The sequence below is a fragment of the Lampris incognitus genome, chromosome 6 (genome assembly GCF_029633865.1).
Source record: "Lampris incognitus isolate fLamInc1 chromosome 6, fLamInc1.hap2, whole genome shotgun sequence".
NCBI classification, from domain to species: Eukaryota; Metazoa; Chordata; class Actinopteri; order Lampriformes; family Lampridae; genus Lampris; species Lampris incognitus.
In genome coordinates this window covers 43,018,990-43,043,954 of record NC_079216.1, presented here as the reverse complement: position 1 = coordinate 43,043,954, position 24,965 = coordinate 43,018,990, and the positions used below count along the sequence as shown (strand labels likewise).

Here is a 24,965-nt window from a genome sequence, read left to right as displayed (position 1 = left end):
GCCATATTTATTTTCCCTGTTTTATTGCTTGGTTTGATCACACTTACTGAAGGCTTGCGGCACTTTGATTGAGTTAATTAAGAACCATTCATTCAGTTAGCTCTACGAGTTACACGGCCCACTTCTGATCCTACCAGAGTTTTCCTGCCAACCATTTTTCTTCTCCGCCCCCCCCCCCCTTATCACTTTGTGATCGTGATGTGTTTTTCTTTGAGACTGGAACTTTGCTGTGTGTGTGTGTCTCAAAGATGGTTATCTGTAGCAGGTTTTGGATACTTGAAGTAGGATGTTAGTACCCCTACACATTCAGGCTGTTTGTTCACTCTCCACATCTGCAACACACATGATTCCAGTGAATTGATATGATCTTGAATTTGTGATTCAAAAGGAAACTTATGTGTTGTTTTCCCTCCCAGTATCACTGCTAGATCAAGGCCACTGGTTTGAAAAGATCCTCCTTTCCCCCCGTATTGGCCCACATTACATTACATGACGGTCATAGACGCTTTTATCCAAAGCGACTTACAATACGTGCATTTAACGTAGGAAATCAGGAGAACTACTAGTCGTCAGAGGTCATAAGTGCATCTTCTCTCTAAACAAGCATCTAAGAGCAAAACCAGTGCTAAAGTAAAAGCGCAAGAAAGATTTTTTTTTCACCTCTAAGTGATGATTTTATTACTAAAGTGATGGTTTTATTAGTAGTAGGTTATTGTTTTAACTTTTATCTGAGTCACTGATTCATTAATGATATGAAACGTACTTTGCCATGTTAGTAATGGTTTGCACAAATAATTTTTGTACATCCCAGGGTTAATGTGTGTGAAGAATGTCTTTGGGCATATTGTGCAGTATGTGTTCCTCTTTTTTTTTTTTTTACGTAATGGTGTTCAGTGCCTGTCATGGAGACAGCACCTGGTTGCTGGTTACAGCAGGTGGCAGATGAGTTATGCCATGCCTTGTCTGCTGGGGGAAAGCAGGATATGACGTCAGTAGAAGGAGAAGAAAAACTATATCTCTCTTCCACTAGACAGTGGAATGTGGCCGTTGGTTTCCACCCATCTCGTGCTTTGCATAAGAATCTACTTTATTTGTGCCCAAACCTCCAAGTTGTAATCTCAGTATTAGCGTACTACCTGTTCTGTCAGTGTATTGTTCAGATAATGCATTGTAGCCTTCGGCTGAAACGACATATCACCTCTTTATAACTCATAAATACTATCAACCATCTGCTGTTTGACTTTGAGGTCTGCTTCATTAAAGTCTTTGTCTGGCCTGCCTCAGTGCTAAATGTAGAGGCTGAAGCTCAAGCCAAGCCAGGCAGGACTAGGCCAGCGCCATGCCCCAATGATCCTGAATGGCTGTTTGTCTACTTTAGTTGACTGCACCAATCTAACAGTAAAAGGCAAATTGATGGAAAGTTCTGTCCACATGGATTTCCATTACAGCGATTGCTTTCACCTCAGTGGTGGCCTCAAGAAGATGGAGCTTTATGCCATTTAGGACTGTTCACTCAACCCCGTTTCACCCAGTCCCCCCCCCCCCCAAGAATATTTCCCAGTTGTCCATCTGTAGAGCTATGGCTCATTCACTTAGTCACTGATTCACTCGCTCACTCACTCAGTTGCGTATACCCATGTGCACTTCCACACACACTCACCACCCTCTTTCTCCTCTCTCTCTCCAGTCCATTCTTTTTATTCTTTGTGGGCCCAGGGGGCTGATCTATATTTAGCTGTAGGTGAAATATCTTGCCCTGTGCTGGTCTTTTTCACGCCACTTCCCCATCCCTCACTGCTGCCACATCCACCACAACGGTAGCAACAGCCCCTGAGAGTTCCTTCGGGGTGTCCAGCTGCACCCAGACACACACCTCCTCTCCCCTAGCCTTACTGAATGCAGACTCTGCTGTGGACACCTGGATCAGGAAGGAGAGCCGGCACAGAGGGGTCCCTATCAGCCCCTCTGTCTCTCTGATACTTGAGGAAGATTCACTCAGGCCTGAACAAATAGGGGCATATTGACATAAACAAGTGGCAGCTCACAAGGTTCAACAGTACACACCAAGCATACGCTGGCATAGCGCGCGACCACACACACGCTAACAGGATCACGCAACATAAGCACCATGTACTTCTTTTTGAAGTACTCAAACACGCATATACATAATCACATAGTTCACACATATGCCTTCACTATCTCTTTTGTTAATATTACACACAAGTTCATGCTCACACAAAATATTTTTGCAGGCCTACTGAGATCGCTTTAGATTAGCGTGTCTTTGTGTGTGTCCATGCTACAGCGGAGGGCTGGTATGTCTCACTTATGCAGCTGCACAGCAGCCCCACACATCTTTTCTGAAGAACAGAGAGAGAGAGACATGGGAAAGAAAAGCAGAGACAAAGCAAATAAAAGCAAACTGAGAATGGGAGGGGAGACGTGTTAAGGAAGGCCAACTAAGAGGAAGTTTGGAGAGGGGGAATAATTAAAGGGAAGGGTGTAAGAGAATGACAGGGCTTCATAATGCTAGTCATAATCTTCTCATGAATCTCAGGGTCCCCAAAGTTCAGGGTTCAAATTTGTTTTGCACTCAAGTGTTGATGGCTCCTAGCATTGATCAGGTAATTTACATTTCTCACTATCCAAACATCAACTTGTCTTGCCCATGAATTTTTTTTTATCTATGTGTGACCCCTTTGGTGTTAGTCTCTACAACTTTGTCCAAAACCTTCAGATACACATGAATCCAGTTTTTGTTGTTGTTGTTTTTTAACTTTAGAGCAGACTGTGTCTGTCTCCCTCAATTATGCATACCAAAGTCAAGCTTCAACATGTCTGCGTGCTGCCAGTCTTTCCTCGTTTGGCTCCAGGTTAGGTTCGGACTTAACAGAAGGAATGTTGCCCCACCTTCTCAACATGCTAAGGAACGAACCTCTTCTTCACCAGGTACCAGGCAGGTAGTGTAACGATTCAAGGCAACCGCAGTTGTAACGTAGGAGTTAAAAATAATTAAATGTATGCTCTGGTCCTGCCCTTGCTTACAGTCCTACATGATCGCTGAATCTTTATCACAGCCACTGGATACGAACTCGCCGTCGAGCATATGGAAGGCCATCTTTGGTTCTCCAAATGATTGTCAGCCTTGAAGAGACAAACAGAAATACATGGTAGCTTTATGCATCTTTACTAGCTTGTGAAAGATGCTATCAGGCTGGAAGTCGCCTCGTTCCCCGAAACCTTCCCTTTGGCTTAGTGATCTAATATAATTTTTTAAAATAAGAAAAAATGTAATCTAGTTACGAGTTGAGAATAAAACCTATCAATCATTCGAATCTCGTGTAAACAAATTATAAAGGGGGGAAAAATAACCCAGTGTATAGATAGACGTGTCTAACTTCCAGCTGTGGGTAATGTTTTACTCCTTTCGTCGCGACTCGGCTTTGCATTGCCGTGTTATGTTGTTACAATGATCATACAAAGAATTTTATTCGGATGTTTCTGCAAATTGTGTCGTAAATGCTTGACTATATTGCCGTAAACGGCTATTAAGTGGCCACCTGTTGCTGCGTTGTCGCTACACCTTAAGGAAACGTTCACCACGTCCACATGAGCAGAGTGTGACGTACACCCCCTCCCCCCCGTCCAGCCTGAGAAAACTCGTGCCTTGATTGGTTGGAAGTCCAGAAAGGGGAGGGTGCTTATAAAGTCCTCAGAAAGTTGTCCCCCCCCCCCTCCGTACAGTCAGAGTTGTAGTCTTATATCTTCAATAGACTGCGTACGAGTTTAGTCGCAAGCGGAGAGACCGTCGTCGCAATCTGCATGCTTTAAGATATGGTCGGAGATTATTGTCCTCTTTCTGAAGACAAAGCGGATATGCACTCACAGAGAAACTCGAAAAACGGACTAAGTTGCAAAATGGTGCTTCAGGCGGTGGGGAAAGTTCTCAGGTAAAAACCGGTGTTTTCTGTTTCAAGTTGGCGAACGCCGTCCTCTGACACCCAGAACAAAAGCAGTATTTGTGCGGTGGATGTGGGGAAAAGGCAGCTCGGGACGTTGTTCCCGACGGTGGCATGCTCTCTTTATTGAAGGCACGTCCACACTTTTGGCTTCTCTGCGCTTATTTCTTGGCTTCATCACAACACCCAATGATAGATTGCTTCGGTCCTTTACACACGTGGCGTATGTAATATTCGCTTATTACAAGTTCGAAGACCGTTTCAGCCGTTTCTGCCCCCCTTCAGTTTAATAAGTCAGCATGGAGAAGAGAGCATGGAGCACATGTGGAGTTTTTCTAAAGCATTTCACGGCACTTAACACTTCTGAAGTATTTCACTGTATTTATGCCCCTTAAAACCTTGCTATGAGTGGGGACATTGTGTTTTCTCAGCAGCGCCTTCATGCTTAGAGGACCCTTGGGTTCCGGGATAACAGTAAATTCACAAACGAGTAGGCTAATACTTGTACCAAAACCTCGCTTACCTTCCAGAGGAACAGGAGGGGTAATACGATACGTCTCCTCATCTAATGTAAATAATTTAATAAGCTAGTTCCGACACAGGCACCTGAAAGCATATTAATCTTAAATTTTTTACAGATACAACCCTTAACTGCTGAGGTTAGCTATAACCTGTATATGATTTTAATGTTAAAATGACAATAGCTTGACTAATCTTAACTAATCTTAAAATGAGTTCTGTATATGCTATGCAAGCATCCAAATGCCTGCATTAAAAGGTGCTAATGTCGTTTCAAGGCCAGCGCCATACTGCATACAAAGGGGGCTAAAAGGAGACTTTTAAGAATGCACGACCGAAACACAAGTATGTAAATTGTGTTTGTGTGTCACCGAAAGGCGCTCAAACAGAAACCCGGTCAGAAATAATCCCATAAAGAATCAATGCAATATAGCAAAAATGAACGTGAATTTGCTTGCGATAGCTAGCCTTGTCGTCAATAAGGCAAGTGTTAACCGAGGTTAATAATCAGCTGCTAATCTCTGTACTTGCCTTGTTTTTGTAATGTGAAGAAGCGATTGAGTCACTTTGAGTGTGTTCCTTCAGGGGACAGGCAGGCCCCGTCTTTGATACTTACCTTTCACGTCTAGGGATTGCTGCTTTTCACAGCCAGCAGCCCAAAGGGCAAATGCCTTGTCGTTTTTGTATGATCCACTTAGATGTGAATGGTAATGGCATGAAAAAAATGACTATCTTATCTCTAATACAAAATGGTCATGATGCAATGTTCGCAGAAGGACACAGTACAGTACAGTGGTATGCCTGCTGCAAGATCTTAAACAGATATATAATATGTATATCACTGCATGATTCTGTTTTAAGAAGAGCTCAGTTGCCTTCCTTCAGAAATGCCACACAGGTCGTAGTCAGCTTGTCTGTTAGAAGCGCCACCTTTTAATTCACAGACCTGTTATCGCAAGTTAAAGACACAGGGGGTTTCCAGAAATCTCACATGTGAGGCAGGAAAAAGTGAGCAAAGGTTGCACTCTATCAGTTAACAAGGATGCATAGTTTTAAGAGGAGGAAACAGAACCCATTTAAACTTCAATTCACACCTTGTTTTGTTACTAAAATGAATGCTTGAATGTCCTTGACTTTAGGTACTGTGGAAAAGCCAGTTAGGTGGTAGTTAATGGTAAAACCCCTGCGAAAGAATGCCTTGTATTGTGTATTCTTGTTTTGTTTTTTTCCCCTTGTTTCCCAAAACATTTTGACTGGCCCACACTGTTTGAATGCCTACAAAAAGGTATCATCTTCTCATTCCTTTTCCTAATTTGATTCAATTTATCCTGGGATGTTCTGATTGGAGTGATCATAGATTCACTCTTACATTCATTTCAAGCATCATTTATCATGTCACATCAAGGGAGCAAAGCAAGGTTACTTTTGCCAAATACTCAAACAGTACCTAGGCCTAATCTCATCTCCCTTTTCTACTCTGGTGTGTTGTGATGTTGATGAGACTGCATTATAGCATCAGCAGGGGGTCCTTACGTTCCCCAACTGGCCTGTACGCTTCCAAGTGGAAATTCAGTGCAAGGAAGACAAGAGGGAGAGGAGATGACCTAAGTTCTGCTGGTTAGTTGAATTGGAGTTTTGTGTGCGTGTGGGAGGGTGAGCTGAGGATGTAGTCCAGCTAGTTTTCGTGTATTGATTTACAGTGCTCCTGACACTCATTTACAGAGTAGCTGGAGTGGTGGAAGCCATTCTTTTTTTGTTTGGGTTTCATACGACTTTGATAACTCGTAAGACTTAGAAGAAAATATTGTTTATTATAATGATCCTGGAAGTGTTTCTGTATGTGAATGTTTTGTTTTTTGTTTTTTTAAAGCACACATCAAATTCATATATAACATTGTTGGATAGGACAGCTATTCTGTAGACTTCAGCATTGCTAAGTCTCTGGTCTGGTCCATCCTTAACTTGGTCTCTTTTTAGCCCTGTAATGGCTGCTGTGGTTTAGCTTGGTTTGGCTTGGCTCAAACTGCCTGCTCTCCTTCGTCTGTGGTTTTTCGGGGAAAATAACTATTGAGAGTCTATTCAATTTGAATCCTGAAATAGATCAGTTGGCCTGGCCTGCAGAAAACCAATCTTTGTGGCCCTGAAGAGACTCTTTGCTGAATGGCATGCTCTCTCCCGAGTCTGGTCTTATCAGTGTAGAGCTGAGCAATATGTTTTTACTCTTGATGATTTATTACAGTCCTGTTGGCCTAAATACTATAGGTGCAATAACACAGTGCAAAGGTAAGCAGCAATCCTTCAACATCCTGTTTTTCTCATCTCTGACTTACCAGATATTATTCAGAGGTCATAGCAAGTAGCAGTGTTGGATTTATCGAAGGGTCAGGTGTTAGTGTGAAGCATTTTATCAGAAATGTTCAGAAGATATTTGAACGTTTTCTGTGGTTGCTGAGATATTTCATATCCGAATTGTAGACATCAGGGCCCTTTTCTTCATTGTGTAAGGGCCAGATGGCAGCGTTTTTCCTGTCTCAGAATGGGCCTTTGGGGGGATGACTACGCATGACAGTAAGCATGATCGGTCTGCGTCACGACTATGCGCAACAGTAAAGTCAATGAGTCTGTGTTGCCTTATTTGACAGAAATCTGTGCATTTTCCTGTTATTTCTGACCATTTGATAAACAAAAATGTCTATTATGCTTGAGAAAATTAAACTCCAATTAACAAACTGGTTAAAAAAAATAATTTCATTACAACACTGTAAAGGGGAGAGGGGAGTGGGACTGAGGGAGTGAGGTTGAGGTGGGCAAAGATGTCAAAAGGTATGAAAATATAACTATATTTAATATGCTAACTTACTGGCCGGTAGCTAAACTAAAACCAAGATATTGCAGTCCTCTTTTTACTCTCACCTCAGTCCTGTGGTTGGTGAGAAGTGGTGGTTGCCTGGCAACGTGGCTAGTTTTGTTGATGATGACTAGCTAGCTAGCTGGCTGAGTTGACCAGGGCTAATCAGCGCAGTTGAATGGATGACGGGGTGGTGGAGAAAATAATACAGCAACGTTATCACTTGGTTATAAATAAATAAAATAAAGGGGGGTGGGCAAACGCGAGTACAGTACGACCAAAGAGTCTTCTTGGCCGCCCGTCATGGTCTTTCGGTAGCTAGCTAACATAACGTTAGTTTGCAGCAGGTATCGATACAACGTAGCTGACTGTAGCTAACGTGACTCAAAAAGAAACTAACTAGCTAACATTTACGGTGTGTTACTGTAACGAATATAAAACATTCAACTCTTAAGACTAATGTAGATACAGCAGGCCGTCCAAATACAAACTATTCAGTTTTAATTAACAGTTTACCATAAAAAGTTTTTTTCTCCCTCCTCTCAACTGTTTTTCCACAACCCCTTCTCTTTTCTCCGCAACAACAATACAATAATATGCAAATTCTTATAATTAAGAACGGGATGTTATACATGTATACATATTTTATAGCCTAATGTTACTCATGATATTTATAAATGAAAACAAGCTGAATTTAATTCATGCGTGCCTGTTGAGACAATGAGCGTCTGGTAGGGGTGATTTCGGTCTATCCTAACTCTACCACACAGTCAGTGACTGGCAATCCGGAATAAAATATGTAGCTATACATATACTCAAATCAATACATAGAAAATAAGCTGAATTTCACTGGAAACTTACCTCACAGGTGATCCGACTCGGAGGCTGTCTTAAAAAAAGCTCTGCTGTCTATGTGCCGGCTGCCTTCTTCAACAAGCTTTGCTGTCACTGAGCTCATGCGCCGCTGTCACTCTGAGCTCGCTCTTCGCAATCGCGGGAAATCTCCGACATGACATGAAATGGACCCATATATATGAAGCCAGAATGTTTAAGATACTGATAACCTGTATTAACTCGATTACTATTGGTCCAAACCATGGAAATTGCAAGAAAGAGGGGCTGAATGGGATGAACATTAAACAAGCTATTAAACACTTTTGGAGAGGATTTGAATTGCTATTTTTATTCTCAATTTTTATCGTTTTGGCACCGGTGATTTTCCTTTGGCGCTGGCTAAAACCTCTTTTTTGGGGGGGGGCAAAAATTCCACTATGCCTTAGATGGTGATGACTGAAGCATGTCTTTACTCGAAATAATGCTACCACATATACCAGGAAGATAAACAACAAAACACTGTGACGCTAAGATAGTTTTATTTGTATCCAAGTTGCCAAAGAGAGCAGATCTGGGATCATCTTTGACTCCCCAAATCATCCTCTTTATCATTAGGTACCCCAAAAGCAAATCTGTCCTAGGGCAAACCTTCCCTTCGAGCAGAGAAAGGCTGGAAACCATCTTCCTCCTCTTCATCATTTAATAGTGCTGGATGAATCCAAATGCTGTTCACCATCACAGACTCCATTAACTACATCCATATGCCAAAAGTTAGATTCCTCTGGAATCCACCAGACCAATTTAAGTAACAGTTGTGCATTATTGGGTTTGGCAGGAGCCATAAGCTTAAGGGGAAAGTTATTACATGGGTTAAGTTAGAAACAGGGTGAAAATCGTGTTGCTTATAACGGATGCAGATTGCACAACTCAGTTGAAAACACCTAAAAAGTGGCAACCCTAGGTTTCTGGACTTATTAACTTGTAGCTTGTGCATCAGCATTGATGGAATTGGTAAATGCTTGAATGTTTAGAGGAACTACTTAGTGTGCATCTTCAGCAGTAGCACAGTATAGCGTTTTCTTCTTTTGAGTATTGGTTTAAAGAAGGAGTGTGGGGCTCATTGGTAGCAAATAGAAGTATTTTAGTCAAAGCACTTAAACTAATTCCCCAGCATAGTTCTGTAATGTGGTCCCGGGTGACTCTAGTATTAATTGGAACCAGGTTGCTAGTAATGAGACTGGCTTGCGGTGTACCTGCAGCAGGACAGCTTCTCTTAGAGAAAGTTTATTTTAGAACCATGTGTGTTCAGCAGGCAAGCGTTAAACCAACGTACAGCATCCCACTCGAGCTAGATGAAGTGTAAGGCCAAGAGATCTGCATGATGCATAAAGCTTAGTATTGTGAGCAGTGCATGTGCGTGGATATACTTGTTGGACACAGGCGCACTCGCACAAACATACACTCAGACTAGACAAGGCTCATTTCTTCTGGTTTTCTCGGGGTCTCTGGTGGGATCAGCCTTGTGACGCAGCTGTTGATACCAGCTGGTTAGGCTATGAAAAGAGAGAGGGGCTTCCATCAGAGGTGTGTGTGTGTGTGTGTGTGTGTGTGTGTGTGTGTGTGTGTGTGTGTGTGTGTGTGTGTGTGTGTGTGTGTGTGTGTGTGTGTGTGTGTGTGTGTGTGTGTGTGTGTGGTGGGGTGATTGGAGAGAGTGAAATAGTAAAACAGAGACAGGCTAACAGACAAGGTCTAACAGCTGTTTGCTCAGTAACTCTCAGCTCCACAATGCTGACCTCAATGTCACCTGACTAAACAACCCCACTTCCCTATTAGTTAAGATTTAGGTGAAACTCGTCAAGAATATCCTCCGACCCTTTTCTCTCGCTCTTTAATATATACCACACATGCCCACATACACATGCACAGTGTTGCCAAAATACATATTTAACCACTATCTGAAAGTAAGCTAGATTCGTAATGATAACCCTTGCTCCATAGAAGGAGAGCAATGTTGAAAGGCACAGCTTTGGTCCACATGATTTTCTCTGTAGTCTCCAAGCTGCATCTTGTTCTACCAGGCTTGACCAGATAAGTGGATGCTGAGCCTGTATCACGGACAGATTTCTGCTGGTGCCAGACAGCTTGTGGCAGTTCCCCAACCCATAGACATACGCCTGGCTTTGGCCTCAATTCCCCTCCATTCCTGCCTTCTGCCCTGATCTGGTCTGGTGTACTGAAGACGGCATCTACTACCTTTTATGGCAAATACTTTGCCTGGGAGAACTTTTAGCAAGAACAGACGAGGCTGTGTGTGCGTGTGTGTGTTGCGTGCATGGGTACATCTGCGCACGGTGTGACAGACATGTACGTAAGAGGGGAGGAGTGTTGGCATAAAGGAAGTTTTCTTTGTCCCAAAATAAACTAATGGCTCCAGAATTTCATCTCCCTGCGCCACACCAGTGTTCGCCAGAGGAGAAGGAGGGGAGGCGTTTGTATGGAAAATGATGAAATTACAGAAGGAAGGGGCAGGAAATGGCTCAGTGAAACAGAATGTTTTCAAAAGGAAAGGGGAGGGGGGGGCTAACTTGAAACTTTCATGAGAGCCGAATGAGTTTTCTGAGGTTCTTGCAGAGGCCTTTTAAAAAGTTGTGTGAGCTGATGGTCTCTGTGGATGAAGCTCTTTTGCTGGTTAAGCTCTTTCACATGATGGAACATGTAGCTTGTGGCGCGAAACTGAATGGACCAAATGAGTCTGTCTCCACTCCGCTCTTTATGAAGGGGAGGGTGAGAAGGAGGGGGTCAGGGGTGGTAAATTACATTTTCTGTATTGAGGAAGGAAATAATTATTTGGACAGATGTGAACAGTAGTAGAGGTGAGAGAATGGTGAAGATTGAGGAGAAAGGGCAGGGAGAGATGACAGAGGGGCTCCTGATCCAGCACACTACACTGTTGGGTCAGCTGAGCCTGGCAAGCTAGGGGTGGTTTTGGTGGTAGGGGACGGCAGATAGCTATGTAAAAATTCAAGGGGAAGTGAAAAAGAAATGTTATATTGATGCGGGCAAACTAAAAGCTCAGGATGATGAGGCAATGGAGAGGAGAAACAGAAAGCAGACAGTCTTTAATAATTAGCTGACTGTAATCTGTTGTGCCCTTGGTTTTAAATGAGGGCAAAAGACAAGCTCAGGTGCTGCTTCATAGGAAAAGCCCAATGCCCTGGTGAATCATTACCCAGCAAACTAGAACGTGAGCAGTATTACATGTCATAAGGTCACGTGAGTGTGCTTGAGTATGTGTACTTTGGACCCCGTGTTTTCTTTTTTTTGTTGTTTTTTTTTTGTTTTTCAAATAAGAGCACTTCGCAATGTATAGCCAGTCCAGGTTTCTTGACACTTTTTAAAAGAAGGTATAGGACATGTAAACATGTCGAGGGGGATTTGAACATTGCCAAGCTGAATGACTGAATGTGAAAATTCCCCAAATGTGCGCACGTTTGCTGATGTGGAGACAGGAGCAATGTTTCCTGGAAAAGAGAATAAAATGTTGAAAGGCCCTCTGAACATTGCACTCCAGCCAAGGGGCCTCCTGCTCTACAGTCCTGTCATGTTTTGTACGTGTTTATTAGTTCCCATGGATATCAGCTGGACCTATTTCAGTCCCGCTCTCCTCATTCTTTTGTCTGCCTCTACCTCAATCCCCCCCCCCCACACACACACACAAATACCTCTCTTCTCTGTCCTTCCTCGCTCTCCAAATTTCTCACTCTGACGTCTTTACTGTGGCTGTGTGCGGACCACCTCCCATCTGCCCTTCTTTCTTCTGAAGGCCAATCAAGTGACCATCGAATCTTTCCCAAACCACATTGTTGGGCCTGGTCGCCATTCGCTATGACCGCTCTGTTCCCCTGACTCTGGGAGCTGGAGTCCACAGCCTGCCGAGAACAGTGGGACCTAGGAGTGTGATTTGGGAAGGAAAAAGAAAGGCAAGAGCCAAGAACACATGGCTGGATCATTGTGTTTAGACAGAGGGTGTGGAGAGAGGAGGAGGGATGAGAAGCTGAGACAGCAGGGGCGGAGGTTGGCGGAAATGAGGGTCAACAAAAACGCAATAAATTCAAGGAGCAAACTGAGAGTCCCCCAGCCTCAAGCAAACCCAAACAACAGTAGCAAAGCCAAGAGGAAGCGAAAGAAAGATATAGAGAGTGTGTGAGGAAAAGGAGGGGGTAAAAGAGGAATTGAGTCATTATAGGATGAGGGAAGCCCTGAAGAGAATACTGAGCAGGTTAGCTGTTCTTCTCCGATACTCTTGGTTTCATCAAAAGCTACAGTCCATTGTGAAGCTCCAGTTGAATCTCATTAACTTTCAAAGTCATGAAGTTGGACACTAGGGGATGGTAGTCCAAATGGTATTAAGACAGATAGTCTATATAGATAGTCTACCTCTGAAATATTGTCATCATTTCGGGGCTCTCAGACTACATCTGGATCCCATTTATTTTTCACCTTTGGCAAAAATGAGCTGTGTTTTTGGATTTTGTTTGCCAGTTGTTATGCTTTTAAAATGAATTGAGTTATACAAGTAGAAATGGCATATGACAAGGTTATTATATAGCTAAACAGTGAATTTTAACAATTATTTTGCTAACAACCATGCAGATGTTGCATCACTGCATGTGACACTGGTTGACATCAGGGGCAAATGGAACTTAACTTATGCTAAGCTAACAGTTGCTAGCAAGAGCTTAATGCAGTTATTAAACTGAACAATATCCACCTCAACCAATCTAAAAATCTGTAAGGGTGCATTCTTTTAAGCGAAAAGGGTCAGTCAATATTGTCATTGAGCGTAGTTTAAGGCAATTATTTTACACCCCTGCACATTTTTACTTTATGTTGACTGAAATATGGTTGGATCTGGAATCCCTTATTTTGGCATGAAATTTATGACATGCTTTAGTGGTCTATTAAGTAGTTCGAATGAACAAATCCTACTTTTGAACAACTCAGCTTTTGTCTATTTGTTTCACATTTGTCTTACATCAAAACCTTCAACCTTTGACCCTAGATAACTTGTGTCAGTGAGGGAAGCGTCGAGAGCAGGAGGCGGGGGAGGAGAGGTTATGGCCCTGGAAGTGTAGAAGGAGTGTGATATGACATCCCCATGCCAAAACTGGCCATGGAAGTAAAAGGCGCTGGGGATGTCTGTCTGTGTGGTGGCTCTGAGTCTAACGATAGGTCAGAGGTCAGTTACAGGCACAGTGGACTCTCTGTTTAGGCACTGGCTGCCATGAACCCAACACTCCTCTCAAGCTCCCCACTCTTCTGCCAAAGGGACTTGGTGACCCATTGGTTGACCTGTTTGTGTGGAAGAGAGCAGGACTGGATGTTCTACTATTATTGTTTTATATAACGAGTCTGTAAGAAATTGGAGATCTCCCAACTGAATTTTCCATCATCCACCACAGTGACACTTCAGGCCAATATATCTGAAATTACGTATGACGTGACTGCAAGAGATCATTTGCATTAAATGGTACATTTGCAGTGCCTGTTTTGATTTGCTCTTTCTTCGATAATCATTTGGCGGTTATTGTAAACCCTACTGGCACTTCTTGAATGTCTGGCTAAGTAAGTTATGTATGTTTTCACATTGATGTACTCCAAGTCTACCTCAAGGAGATGCAGCATTTGTAATCTCGCCCCACTTTGTTGATTTTCAGTTGTCCTTTAACTCTGCTCATATGTCACTTAACCTTTTCCTCTGTACCTGTAATTTGCAGGAAGTCGAAGACGAAGCCCAATGGAAAGAAGCCTCCAGCAGAAGAGAAGAAGCAGTACCTGGAGGCGGAGTTTACAAAAATCCGCGTGGTGGACTTCGACCTCAAAGAACTGGTGGTGCTTCCCAGAGAGATAGACCTCAATGAATGGCTTGCCAGTAACAGTGAGTAGAAGGCTTTAATTGCAGTGATACTGAAGAAGATATTTACCTCAGGAAGAGCTCTACCTCTCAGACCTCTCAGTAGCAGTCTTACTGTTGGAGACATGAGAAAGAGAAGTAGAACATACCTTAAAGATAAGATACACTGAGCCATCAAAAAAAAATTCTATCAATATGTAACTTTTATGTGACAATGTAATTGATTTACATTAAGCCTACAAGAACCTATCCATCACTTCTCCCCAACGTTTAGTGCTCTCTTTCATTTTAAATTGTTTTTTTATCCCTCGTATGTGTGCACTTGTCATCTGGTGGTTAGCTTGAGGACCTGAGGTCTTGTTCCATGGTCCAGGTCTAACACAGGCCTCAGGCTGTTTCAAATAACGGCATGATCATTTACAGCCAACTTCATTCTCCCATTATGCACCATAGCATTTTATCTCCTTTTGAGGATTACCGCTGCAAAATTATCAGCATCCTCTCTGGAATTTGGTTGTTGGTGTTTTTATTTTGTGGTATGTTCATGCCAAAGCCTTGAAAAATGTTTCCGTAGCTTCATTTAGTCTGGTCATTCTTGTTTTGGGTACGTATTCAGACCAGCCAGGTGGTGATACGGGACAGATGAAAAGGGGAGCATTCCTGTTTAGCTGATAAAATGCTGTTATATAAAGCAGACGGAAAATGTTTTTGCCAGCAGATGTCTTTTTTATAATGAAATTAGGAGTTGTGCAAGATGGCCTGTATCATCTTGTATCAACCAATAATTGTGTTTAACCAATGCTTTTGTGGAGAACATTTGTGTTGCACATTGCGAGGTAACAGAAAGTACATGTAGACTGTAGCAAGATTGGCTTCTTGGCCATGAAATAGATTCATTGTGCATGTAGTATGGGGCACAGAAGCTTCGAGGAATGTCCCCATAACAGGAAATCACTCATTTCTGGCATCGAGATTGAATATTGTTTGACGTTCCTATCCTTCTGAGTATATCTTGGGTTACTTCCCCTGCATTGTTGCTAAGTACATTGTTTTAGTGCATAAGTGTGAGAAAGGTCCATTGCAGCAGAAATACCTGTTTTACATGGAGGTTGAAACGACAACTGAGATGAATTCCTAGCCTACAGCCACCTCCCATTTTTTCTTTTTTCTGGGGCACATTCCCTATTGAGGGGTGACTTGATGGATTAGATGGTGCATGTGACTGTAACTGTCCCATTGATGATAACAGAATACATACCAGCACACAGACATTCACGTGTGTCCTCATATTCCATAGAATAGAGCACTGCTGACAGCCTCATCAGTTTCCTACTGCTACTTTTTTAGCAAGCATGTTCAAGCATGTTCCTCCAGGAGTACTTGGTACAAAAAGTATTTGCTCAATGGTATCTCTGGACAGTTGTTTATTGTTGTTGTATTTATACTGTGTAGCAGCCTATACAGACTAATTTACTTGCTTTGTATATATCTCTTGTCTTGCCACAGCCACAACATTCTTCAATCTAATTAACCTGCAGTACAGCACCATCTCAGAGTTCTGCACTGGGGACACTTGTCAAGCCATGACGGCCTGCAACACGTAAGTAATCTCCACCACTGTTGGTTTATTCATTCCTGCCCTGCTACCTCCCATTGGTTTATTTATCAGAAATCCAGCATCTCATTGGTTAATTCATCAAGGAATGATCCTCTAGTCAGTAAGAACAAATCCTCTGATACTGATCTAGGGATCTATTCCTTTACTTTACATTTTAGCTGTATAGCCAAAGCTGTTATCCACAGTGGCTTACAAATTAATGTCTCGAGGCATGCTCAATAATCCAGGTGTAGAATCCCAGAAAAGTTGAATCAGTTCACCTGGACTCAAGAATTTAATGGGAGAAATGTTTCATCACTCATCTAAGCGACTTCGTCAGTCTTCGACAGTCTCAGCTGACTGGTATCCCCCACCTTATAAACAGTACAGTTGCTTAACAACTGCCGACAAATTAAGTGCACTTGCAGAAAAAGCTGGAAAGTGAACAATGTGATATCTGCTCATAAGGAATCAAAAACAGACCCCCCCCCCCACTCCCTACCAAATATCACTTACTGTCTCTCACTTTGACCAGAGAATATTATTTTGGTTAACATAATGTATCCACAGTAGTGCCAAGGCAAATGTACAAACAGCACGTACACACACAGATAAGAGTATACGCATGCTTTCTCTAAAGGTGAATGACTGACCTCAGTACAACACTGGACATTAAGTTTTGTTATTGCCTGCATAATTGCATAGCATTTACTTATACTGCCCACTATCTTCTCCATATACAAGGCTCAGCGTTTTCGGGTTTTTTTTCAAAGCCATCCAGCATGCTGAATTTTGCCACAAGAGGACACTATTACATAACATCACACGAACAGGAACAACTTTTGGATCCATGGAAACACAAAATCCAGGTGAAAATCAGTTTAAAAATCTGGGTATTTTTTGGTGAAAATTGGTAAAAACCGAAAACGCTAAGCCTTGTCTATATACTGTAGCTATTTTTATAGGCCACTATCCCCGTAGTTACACATTGTTTCTGTGCTAAGATGCCAATGGCAAACCAAGTGGGAAATGTAAAGAAGAGCTCATCTTTGTGCCATAAATTAAAACCTATGGAAAGGTTTGTAGTTTGTAGTTTATGTCGTAGGTGAAGATGTTGCATAACTTTAGATTTCTAGATATCCCTAAAACTGTTATCAGCCAAATATAGAGTGTAGCTGTCTGGGCCATAATGCTTTTTTTTTTTTAGGTACAATAATAGTAATAAAATAACATCTAAATAAGGACAGGGATTAACGTTTGTTCTTTTGTTTTGGAGTTTGTTTGTTTTCTTTAGATCAGTTTATAGTTAGTACAGAGGGTGCATTCCAAGGGTGGAAATTAACTTTTTTGTCCACCTTCCACTGTGGCTGGTGGATTCCAAAATCTACCAGCCACTCAATTTTTTTACCAGCCACTTTCTTGTTTTAACCGGCAGTGTGTAATTGCATGTGAAAAATGATAAAACAAGATCTACAATATTCAAGCAATAGGCTATTTTAAATATTTAAACTCTTAAAATACTATTTTCAAAAATCTAGTTTACTCTTCTATGGTTTTCAAAATTGTGTACACTACCTTTGAAACATTTAACATATTTGTCAAAAAATAACCAGTGTATCAGTGCCACCAAAATTCCCTTTATTATTACATAAACCAAGACTGTAACAAGTAGAAGGAATTGTGTCAGTATGGGTCTTAATTCAACACTTAATCTAATGTTAGTAAATTACGATTTACTTGCTAACTACACGTAACGTTAGCTAGCTAATGACATTACATGACAGCTATATTCTGACCTTAATTCAACACTTAATCTAACGTTAGTGAATAGATTTTTAAAGAATTACGATTTACTTGCATTGCCACACGTAATCTGTAAATGGCCTTCCTTTTTTCGCGATTGCGTGGGCATTTCTAAACAGTAGGCTCATCTTCTCCAACTGGGACGTGTTCATGGCAGCGGTATCCTGTGGGGTTGATTTTCCCTGTACTATCTTTATTACATGGATGTGGCGTTTGGATGATTCGTGGTCTTTTATGGCTTCCAATTTTAGGTTTTTAGTCCCAATAATGAAACTGTTAGCTTTCTTGTTGGCATCCGAAGCGTGTTGACGACATACCGAACAGAACATTGTCTGGCTTGTCTCCTTGTAAACTAACCAATCACGGGACTCTCTGTCTCCGTTGTCAGTTATTCTCCACTTCTCATTAAAAAAACGTTTTCGTTTCGTCTTCGCCTCTTTAACCTGTCTCCTCCAGGGATGTTTTCTCTGCAGACCTCTTAACCCCTGCGATGTAACGCCACATTGTGTTTTCTGGCTCTCTCCTCGTCCTCGAAAGTGTCTGTGTGAATTAGCAGACTCGCAAGACAAGCGTCCCTATACTCTGCCTCTGATTGGCTAACCAACGATGGCAACAAGTACTAGCCAATCAGAGGCAGAGTAGGGCGGGTCATAGGGGGGGAAATAAGGTAGATTCGCGATTCAGTATGTCACAAATTGCTACTTTTCTTTACCCGCCACCGTGGCTGGTAGGTTGAGCAAATTCACCCGCCAATACGCAAATCCACCCGCATTTGGCGTGTAGCGGGTGCTAATTTCCATCCCTGGTGCATTCCTCCAGTTGCTGAAGTTCAGAAAACTCACCTCCTAGACAAAGCACTTGGGTGGTATGAGGGAGCTTGGACAGCACGGTGGCCTATTCTTGCTGTTGCCTGACAGCAAGAAGGTCCTGGGTTCGAACCCCAGGCCGTCCCAGGTCCTTTTTGCGAGGAGTTTGCATGTTCTCCCCGTGTTTGCGTGGGTTTCCTTCAGGTGCTCCAGTTTCCTCCCACCATCAAAAAGACGTGCATGTTAGGGTTAATATTCCTGTCTGTGCCCCTGACTAAGGCAATGGAAAGAAGAACTGTAGTTGGTCCCCGGGCACTGCAGCTGCCCACTTTTCCTATACAATACAATGGGTTAAATGCAGAGAACAAATTTAATTGTAACCTACAATTTCCTTATAACCTACAATGACAAAATAAAGTGTCTTCTTGTACCACACTTAAGTCACCAGAAAGGGTCTTAAATACATCAGTGCCTGCTTGTGATGTAGAGTGGAATGGTGTGGATGTCCTCACAGAGAGGCTGCAATTTGCCTCGGGGGTGGTATCTGCTCGTGTTTCTCCATTTGAAGTAAAGATGTTCATAACATGGAGTCCTATTCATGACATGTTAACGACGACGAGGTGGCTCACTAAGTATTTATCCAACTAGTTTACCCTGTCAGGGTGTGGTGCTGTCTTGTCTTTGGATAGAGGCCCTCTTCCCCCTGTGTATACAAAGGGCTGGAAAAACCAGATTACCCACAATTAAAATCAAAAACCCTCAACCCACGCTACATTGTGTTACACACATTGCACACAGTCACATAATATGCGCAGCCTACAGTCACACACATGACAATGACATACTCGTAGGGAAAACTATGACGGTGATGACGATAGCAAACAATGAAGACTGCTAACAAAATGACATGGTTTTGATAGATCTTCTGTCAAAGACACGCCTGTCACTGCTCAACCTACTTATCGTAAGTTTTTTTTTCTGCTGTTGTTACCTTAAGCTATTTGTAACACACCTTAAGGAATGGAAGAGGCAAACAAACATGCTTTGTCCCTTGAGTGTAAGCAAAATTCATGATGATAGTGGCACACATTTTTCACTTGTCATGTGCAATCCTTTGGGCTATGCAAATGAGAGGTATTGACGCAAAAGATTGATAGGATTTCTAGAGATATTGCGAATGGTAGTCTTCTGGGCGATTCACTGATCCTCAACACGGCTTGATGTAGAAAGGGCCGTCAGTATTTCCCAACAGGGTAAGACCCACCATCCGTAATGTCTCAAAAAAGCTTGCCACCCTCTATGAATCTACAATGTACCTGAGTGGCTATACCCCGCCCTTCCTGCCTGTACAGGACCTGGCACCCAGCCTCCCCACAGCACTGTGTACTGTCTGAGGCGGTGAGCGTCAGAGCCCCCTGCCCCAGGCAGAGCTCGGCACTATTTTTGGAAGGAAATGTTTCCATGAGCTTTGAGGGAACGGAACCATTTGGTAGTTATTTAGACCCATTTTGTGTGGGCGGATGAATGTATGTGTGCGCCTGTGTGTATGCGCATGTGGGAAACATGTGGTAAAGTGCTTCTGCTGTACATCTGCTAAATGTAAACTATCTTGTGGAGACAGTGCCAGCCTATATGACCTTTGCAGCACGTTATAGTGTCTGGATTTGTAGAAGAGAGGGGAGATGAGTTTGTAGTTTAGTCAGTGTCTCTCCCACATGTACAAATCCGCAGACTAATCCTGTGTGAGTGTGTGTATTGTTGAGTAAGAGTCCCGGCCCTGGTCCTGTGGTCAGTCAGTCCCTTCCTGCAGGGTCAGCTATGTGGACGCTTTACATTCCTCAGGATTTGTAATGTCTGCCCCATTGCCTCCCAGACCCACTCTACTAACGCCACCCTTTATCAGCCACGCAGAGTCATTAATAGTTTTATCATCTTACCTGGTGGCATATGGGAGAGACTCATGCAAGAGTAGTGATTTGTAAAGCTGGCATTGGAATTGATTTGAAGACGAAGAGAGGAGGCACACCTGAAACTTAATGGTGGGTGCACACTAGGGCTGTGTATTGGCAAGAATCTGGTGATATGATACATATCACGATAGAGATTACAATTCAATATATTGCGATACTGTAAGCAAGGCAATGTATTGCGATTTCATAGGCCTGTGTTCTTTGTGTTTACGCAACTTCCTGTCTCAGTTTACCTTGTTGTCATGGCTGGAGATAGATTACAACACTGCAGTGTAACGGTAGGGGGTTTACACACAACACAAAATGAACCACTGTCTGCCACGAATCTTTTTATGTAAACAATTAATAATCGATAGTGTTTTTGCGAATCGATATAGTATCACAAAACATATCATGATACTCAAGTGTATCAATATTTTCCTCACACCCCTAATGGGCACTTTATCGCAGATGAAGTGGCCCATAGTATTATTAAGAGTCATTGTTAATGGTTGGCCTATGATTAAAAATTAAACGTCCCATGGAAACAGTAGTTACAGCACAGCAAACTTCCACGATTTGATATGTGTTTGATTGAGAGAAAAAAAACAACCTCAGAATTGCATCTCTGCTCTTCGCAGATGATGTGGCTTTGTTGGCTTCATCAGAACGCAACCTCTAGCGCACACTAGGGCAGTTTGCAGCTGAGTGTGAAATGGCTGGGATGAGAGTCAGCACCTCCCAAGTCTGAGGCCATGGTTCTCCACGAGAAAATGGTGGATTGCTCCCTCCGGGTTGGAGATGAGTTGTTGCCTCAAGTATCTTGGGGTCTTTTTCACGAGTGAGGATAGGATGGAGCGGGAGATTGAGAGGCGGATTGGTGCAGCATCCGCAGTAATGCGGATGTTGTACCGAACCGTTGTGGTGAAGAGGAAGCTGAGCCGGAAGGCAAAGCTCTCAATTTACCAGTCAATCTTCGTTCCAACTCTCACCTATGGTCATGAGCTTTGGGTAGTGACTTGAAAGGGTGAGATCGCGGATACAAGCGGCTGAAATAAGTTTCCTCTGTAGGGTGTCTGGGCTGAGCCTTACAGATAGGGTAAGGAGCTCGGACATCCAGAGGGAGCTCGGAGTAGAGCTGCTGCTCCTTCGTGTCGAAAGGAGCCAGTTGAGGTGGTTCGGGCATCTGATTAAGATGCCTCCTGGGCACCATCTTTTGGAGGTTTTCCGGACACAGCCAACTGGGAGGAGACCCCGGGGTAGACCCAGAACTCGCTGGAGGGACTACATGTCCAATCTGTCCTGGGAATGCCTTGGGATCCCCCAGGAGGAGCTGGAGGGCGTTGCTTGGGAGAGGGACGTCTGGAGTGCCCTACTTAGCTTGCTGCCACCGCAACCCGACCCCGGAGAAGCAGCTGAAGATGAATGAATGAAACAGAACGGTCGGGCGAGATTTTGTAAGGGGAAAGAGTTGGATTTTATGTACGGCCAATAACTGGGCATTTTTAGAAGCTTGTGGACATTGATATGGTATTGGCCATTTTCATTTTGGTGGTGGAAAATCATTTGTCCACTCTGTCTCACTCCCCTGCATTGGACATTTTTGTTAGTGCACACCCACTAGTGCAGGGTGATGTTACTAAAAATATAGTATTTGCCAGAAAAAGAAAAACATTCTTATGAATACAAAAATAATAGGAAACTTTTTTTTGTGAATTTCTAGAACATGGTGATAAATAGATGTAAATTAAATGCAGACTACAATGCATTTTTAATGAGCACGTCCTTATGCACAACTGACAAAGTTCAGTATTTTTTATAACTACAGTTTCTGGGGCTGCAGTAGCTAATGGCTACGCCAAGCTGATTTGCATCGCATGCTGTCTTTCTTGTTTCTCTGTCATCTTTGTTGTTGATCTTTCCACCCCTCAGAACAACTGTCAGCTCTTCTTCCATTTGCCTAATTTGATCCCAGCCCCACTGCCTTCATTAGCTAGCTAATAGCTGTCATGCCCGCTCATCTATCTGGACTCATCCATCTCTGAGGTTTCTGCTGACTTGCTAGCTTGTCTAGCATTGTGTTGCCATTTTGCTGATTGACCTTTGCTAACTATGATTCCCTGTCGCCAGCCCAGAGAGCCGGTCTTCACTTACACTGCTCAGCTATCTGAGCCACCCCTTCTGAAAATGTTTGACCAAATGAGGGGATCAGTGTCGCATAACTGCCTGGACTGCAGGGAATTTGGCCCAATCAGGAAATTAAAGGGCCAAACTAACGGGGTTCGCCAATTCCACTGGAATGAAAATATGCAAACCAAAAGTCTGTATAAGGAGGTGTTGGTACTGGACACAAGAGGGAGGCTTTTATGCCTGTCATTCAGAACCATGTCTTTATAGAGGTGTTAGTCATTCAAAAAGTGATGATGTCATATCAGGAATATGAGTTTGCCTGGGATGAGTAAATGGTGTGAACATGTATATGTCTATTTGTCAGAGCACTGAAGCCAGTGAATCAGCCATCTTGAGTAAAATTAAATTCTTTCATTGGTGTGTAAGCATCTCTACCTCAACCACAAACATTCTTGCAAAGGATTCATGATTTTTTTTTTATTGATATGCCCTTTCTTTTCTTCAGAATATACTACTGGTATGACGAGAGGGGGAAGAAAACAAAGTGCACTGCTCCTCAATACGTTGACTTTGTCATGAGTCTTTGTCAGAAACTGGTCACAGACGAGGACATCTTCCCAACAAAATACGGTGAGTCGCCCTCTGTCCTCAGACCAGTCAGTTCCTGTGTCTAGTTATTGTCTTTGAGGCTGCTCTTTATTATGCTGGTAAAGTGTACCAGTGCTGCCCTCTGCTGCCAGTTGATGAACACGCGAGCGGAGTGAGAGAGACGAGGCCTTGTTTTACTCTTGTTGAAATGCATGTGTAAGAGCTGACAAACCTGTCTCTTTTCCACATCAACTCGTAAAGTATGGAAAATATTATAGAGAGAGGGTATAGGTATCTGACTTTTAGGAATAATGATTATTTCTGCCTGATGGCAATTCTTGCTCTAGCTAAAATGTGTCATGTAAACTCTTATCTTTCATTAACAAGCCCTTCAACTTTGGTCTTGCCTGCTCTTTTCCTCTAGGCAAAGAGTTCCCCAATTCGTTTGAGTCCTTGGTAAAGAAGATCTGCCGGTACCTGTTCCATGTGCTGGCTCACCTCTACTGGGCGCACTTTAAGGAGACGGTGGCGCTGGACCTGCAGGGCCATCTGAACACTCTGTATGCACATTTCATCGTTTTCGTAAGGGAATTCAACCTGGTCGACCCCAAGGAGACCTGTATCATGGACGACCTGTCCGAAATCCTCTGCATCCCCGCCCCAGCCCCGGCACCCGCCACCCCAGCCTCTGCCCCCTCCCCCTCCTCACAAAACCACGTGACGGAGAGATGAGCGGGGGGAGCTGTGGTGGACCGCCAGCCCCGGGGGTGATAGAAGATAAGATAGAGGAGAGAAAGAAAGACAGCCTGGCCCCCTTCCTAGGCCTAAGGCGCCAGCAGGACTTAAGAGACCTTCCACTACCCTTATATTTCGCTACGACACCAACCAGCCAGCCGGAAGGAAAAGGGGGTGGGAGGGTTTTTCAAGGGGGGGGGAGAAGTGGGGGGGGGTTGGGGTGGCAGGGAGGGGTTTTTCACGCCAGCAGGAATTGGCGTGAGCGTTCCTCCCTGGGGCAAATCCCTCCCATCTTCTCTGCAATTTAAACTAGGAACAAAAAAAAATGTGTATGTTTATTTTAATTTTTGAGAACTTTTATTCTTTTTTTTTTTTCTTTGGTTGGGGGAGCAGTGTGTTGGTTTACCCTTCCCCTCCCTCTGTCCTCTACTTTATATTAAGTGCAGGATGGGGGCTCTGCTTTGCTTCAACATACTATTGTACAGTGTTGTTTGTGTGCGGAGATAAGGCATCTCTATCAACCTATGGGTTATTTCCCTCTAATGGTGGGAGTCTGCTATAGGCTCCTATAGGACTATAGGATGGCCACTACGTTGGCCAGTAGGGAGCCATGTTACTGCCTGTTGGGCGATACTAGCCAATCACTGTCTGGGTTGTTTATCTAGGGGATGATTAAAGCGCTTCCTACTCAGGACCTGAGAGAATTATGTCACTGCTGCCAGAGAGAAGATGCTCTCTTTCATTCTCTGTCTCATTCTCCCTCCCTTTCACTCTGTCCATCATTTTCCTTTTACACAAACCTGCGCCCTGGTCTCCATTTTACCAATGTTGACCTTATATAACTATAGTCTCATAATCACCTGGTGTAACCTTTCCTAACAACCCTGTCCTAGAATCTGCCCATAGACAGTGGTAAAGGTATAGAGTGGCAATCGTCATTAAAAACAGGGAGACAGAGAAGAAGATTTAAAGATTGTATATTAGATATTTAATCTTACCAGAGAACCGCTACTATACAAGACAGACTAGTGCCCATATTTGGCTTTGGGAGGTTGGCATACACTGCCTCCCCAGACATAAGGGCTGTATGCTGGGGTTCAGCATAGCAGCACCCCCACCCCCCCACCCTCTCAGAAGCACAGGAGAAGGACAAGGACATTAGGTAATGTCTGCAGGCCCAGAGAAAAAGAGAGGTGAGAGGTGTGGGGCTGCTCTGGTCTGCTCTGCTGTCTCTGTATTGCTGAAGTCTGAAGAAATGTCATCAATATCCCCCAGCGTAAACT

At 43.2% G+C, this 24,965-nt stretch overlaps 1 protein-coding gene across 3 annotated transcripts in view; it reads left to right on the top strand.

Annotated features, from left to right (window-relative positions):
* mob2a (MOB kinase activator 2a) overlaps nt 1-23,884 on the top strand; it is a 49,126-nt gene extending 25,242 nt beyond the window's left edge. The window contains exons 1-5 of one of the 3 annotated variants that reach the window (XM_056282649.1): nt 3,749-3,950; nt 13,938-14,098; nt 15,581-15,674; nt 22,865-22,989; nt 23,372-23,883. In XM_056282649.1, coding sequence (XP_056138624.1) covers nt 3,835-3,950; nt 13,938-14,098; nt 15,581-15,674; nt 22,865-22,989; nt 23,372-23,679 — 804 coding nt within the window. In that variant the 5' untranslated portion in view covers nt 3,749-3,834 and the 3' untranslated portion in view covers nt 23,680-23,883. Of the gene's footprint in view, nt 1-3,748; nt 3,951-13,937; nt 14,099-15,580; nt 15,675-22,864; nt 22,990-23,371 lie in introns of those variants that run through there. The other 2 variants (XM_056282652.1, XM_056282651.1) reach the window with 2 other exon arrangements.
* Nucleotides 23,885-24,965: the final 1,081 nt, after the last annotated feature.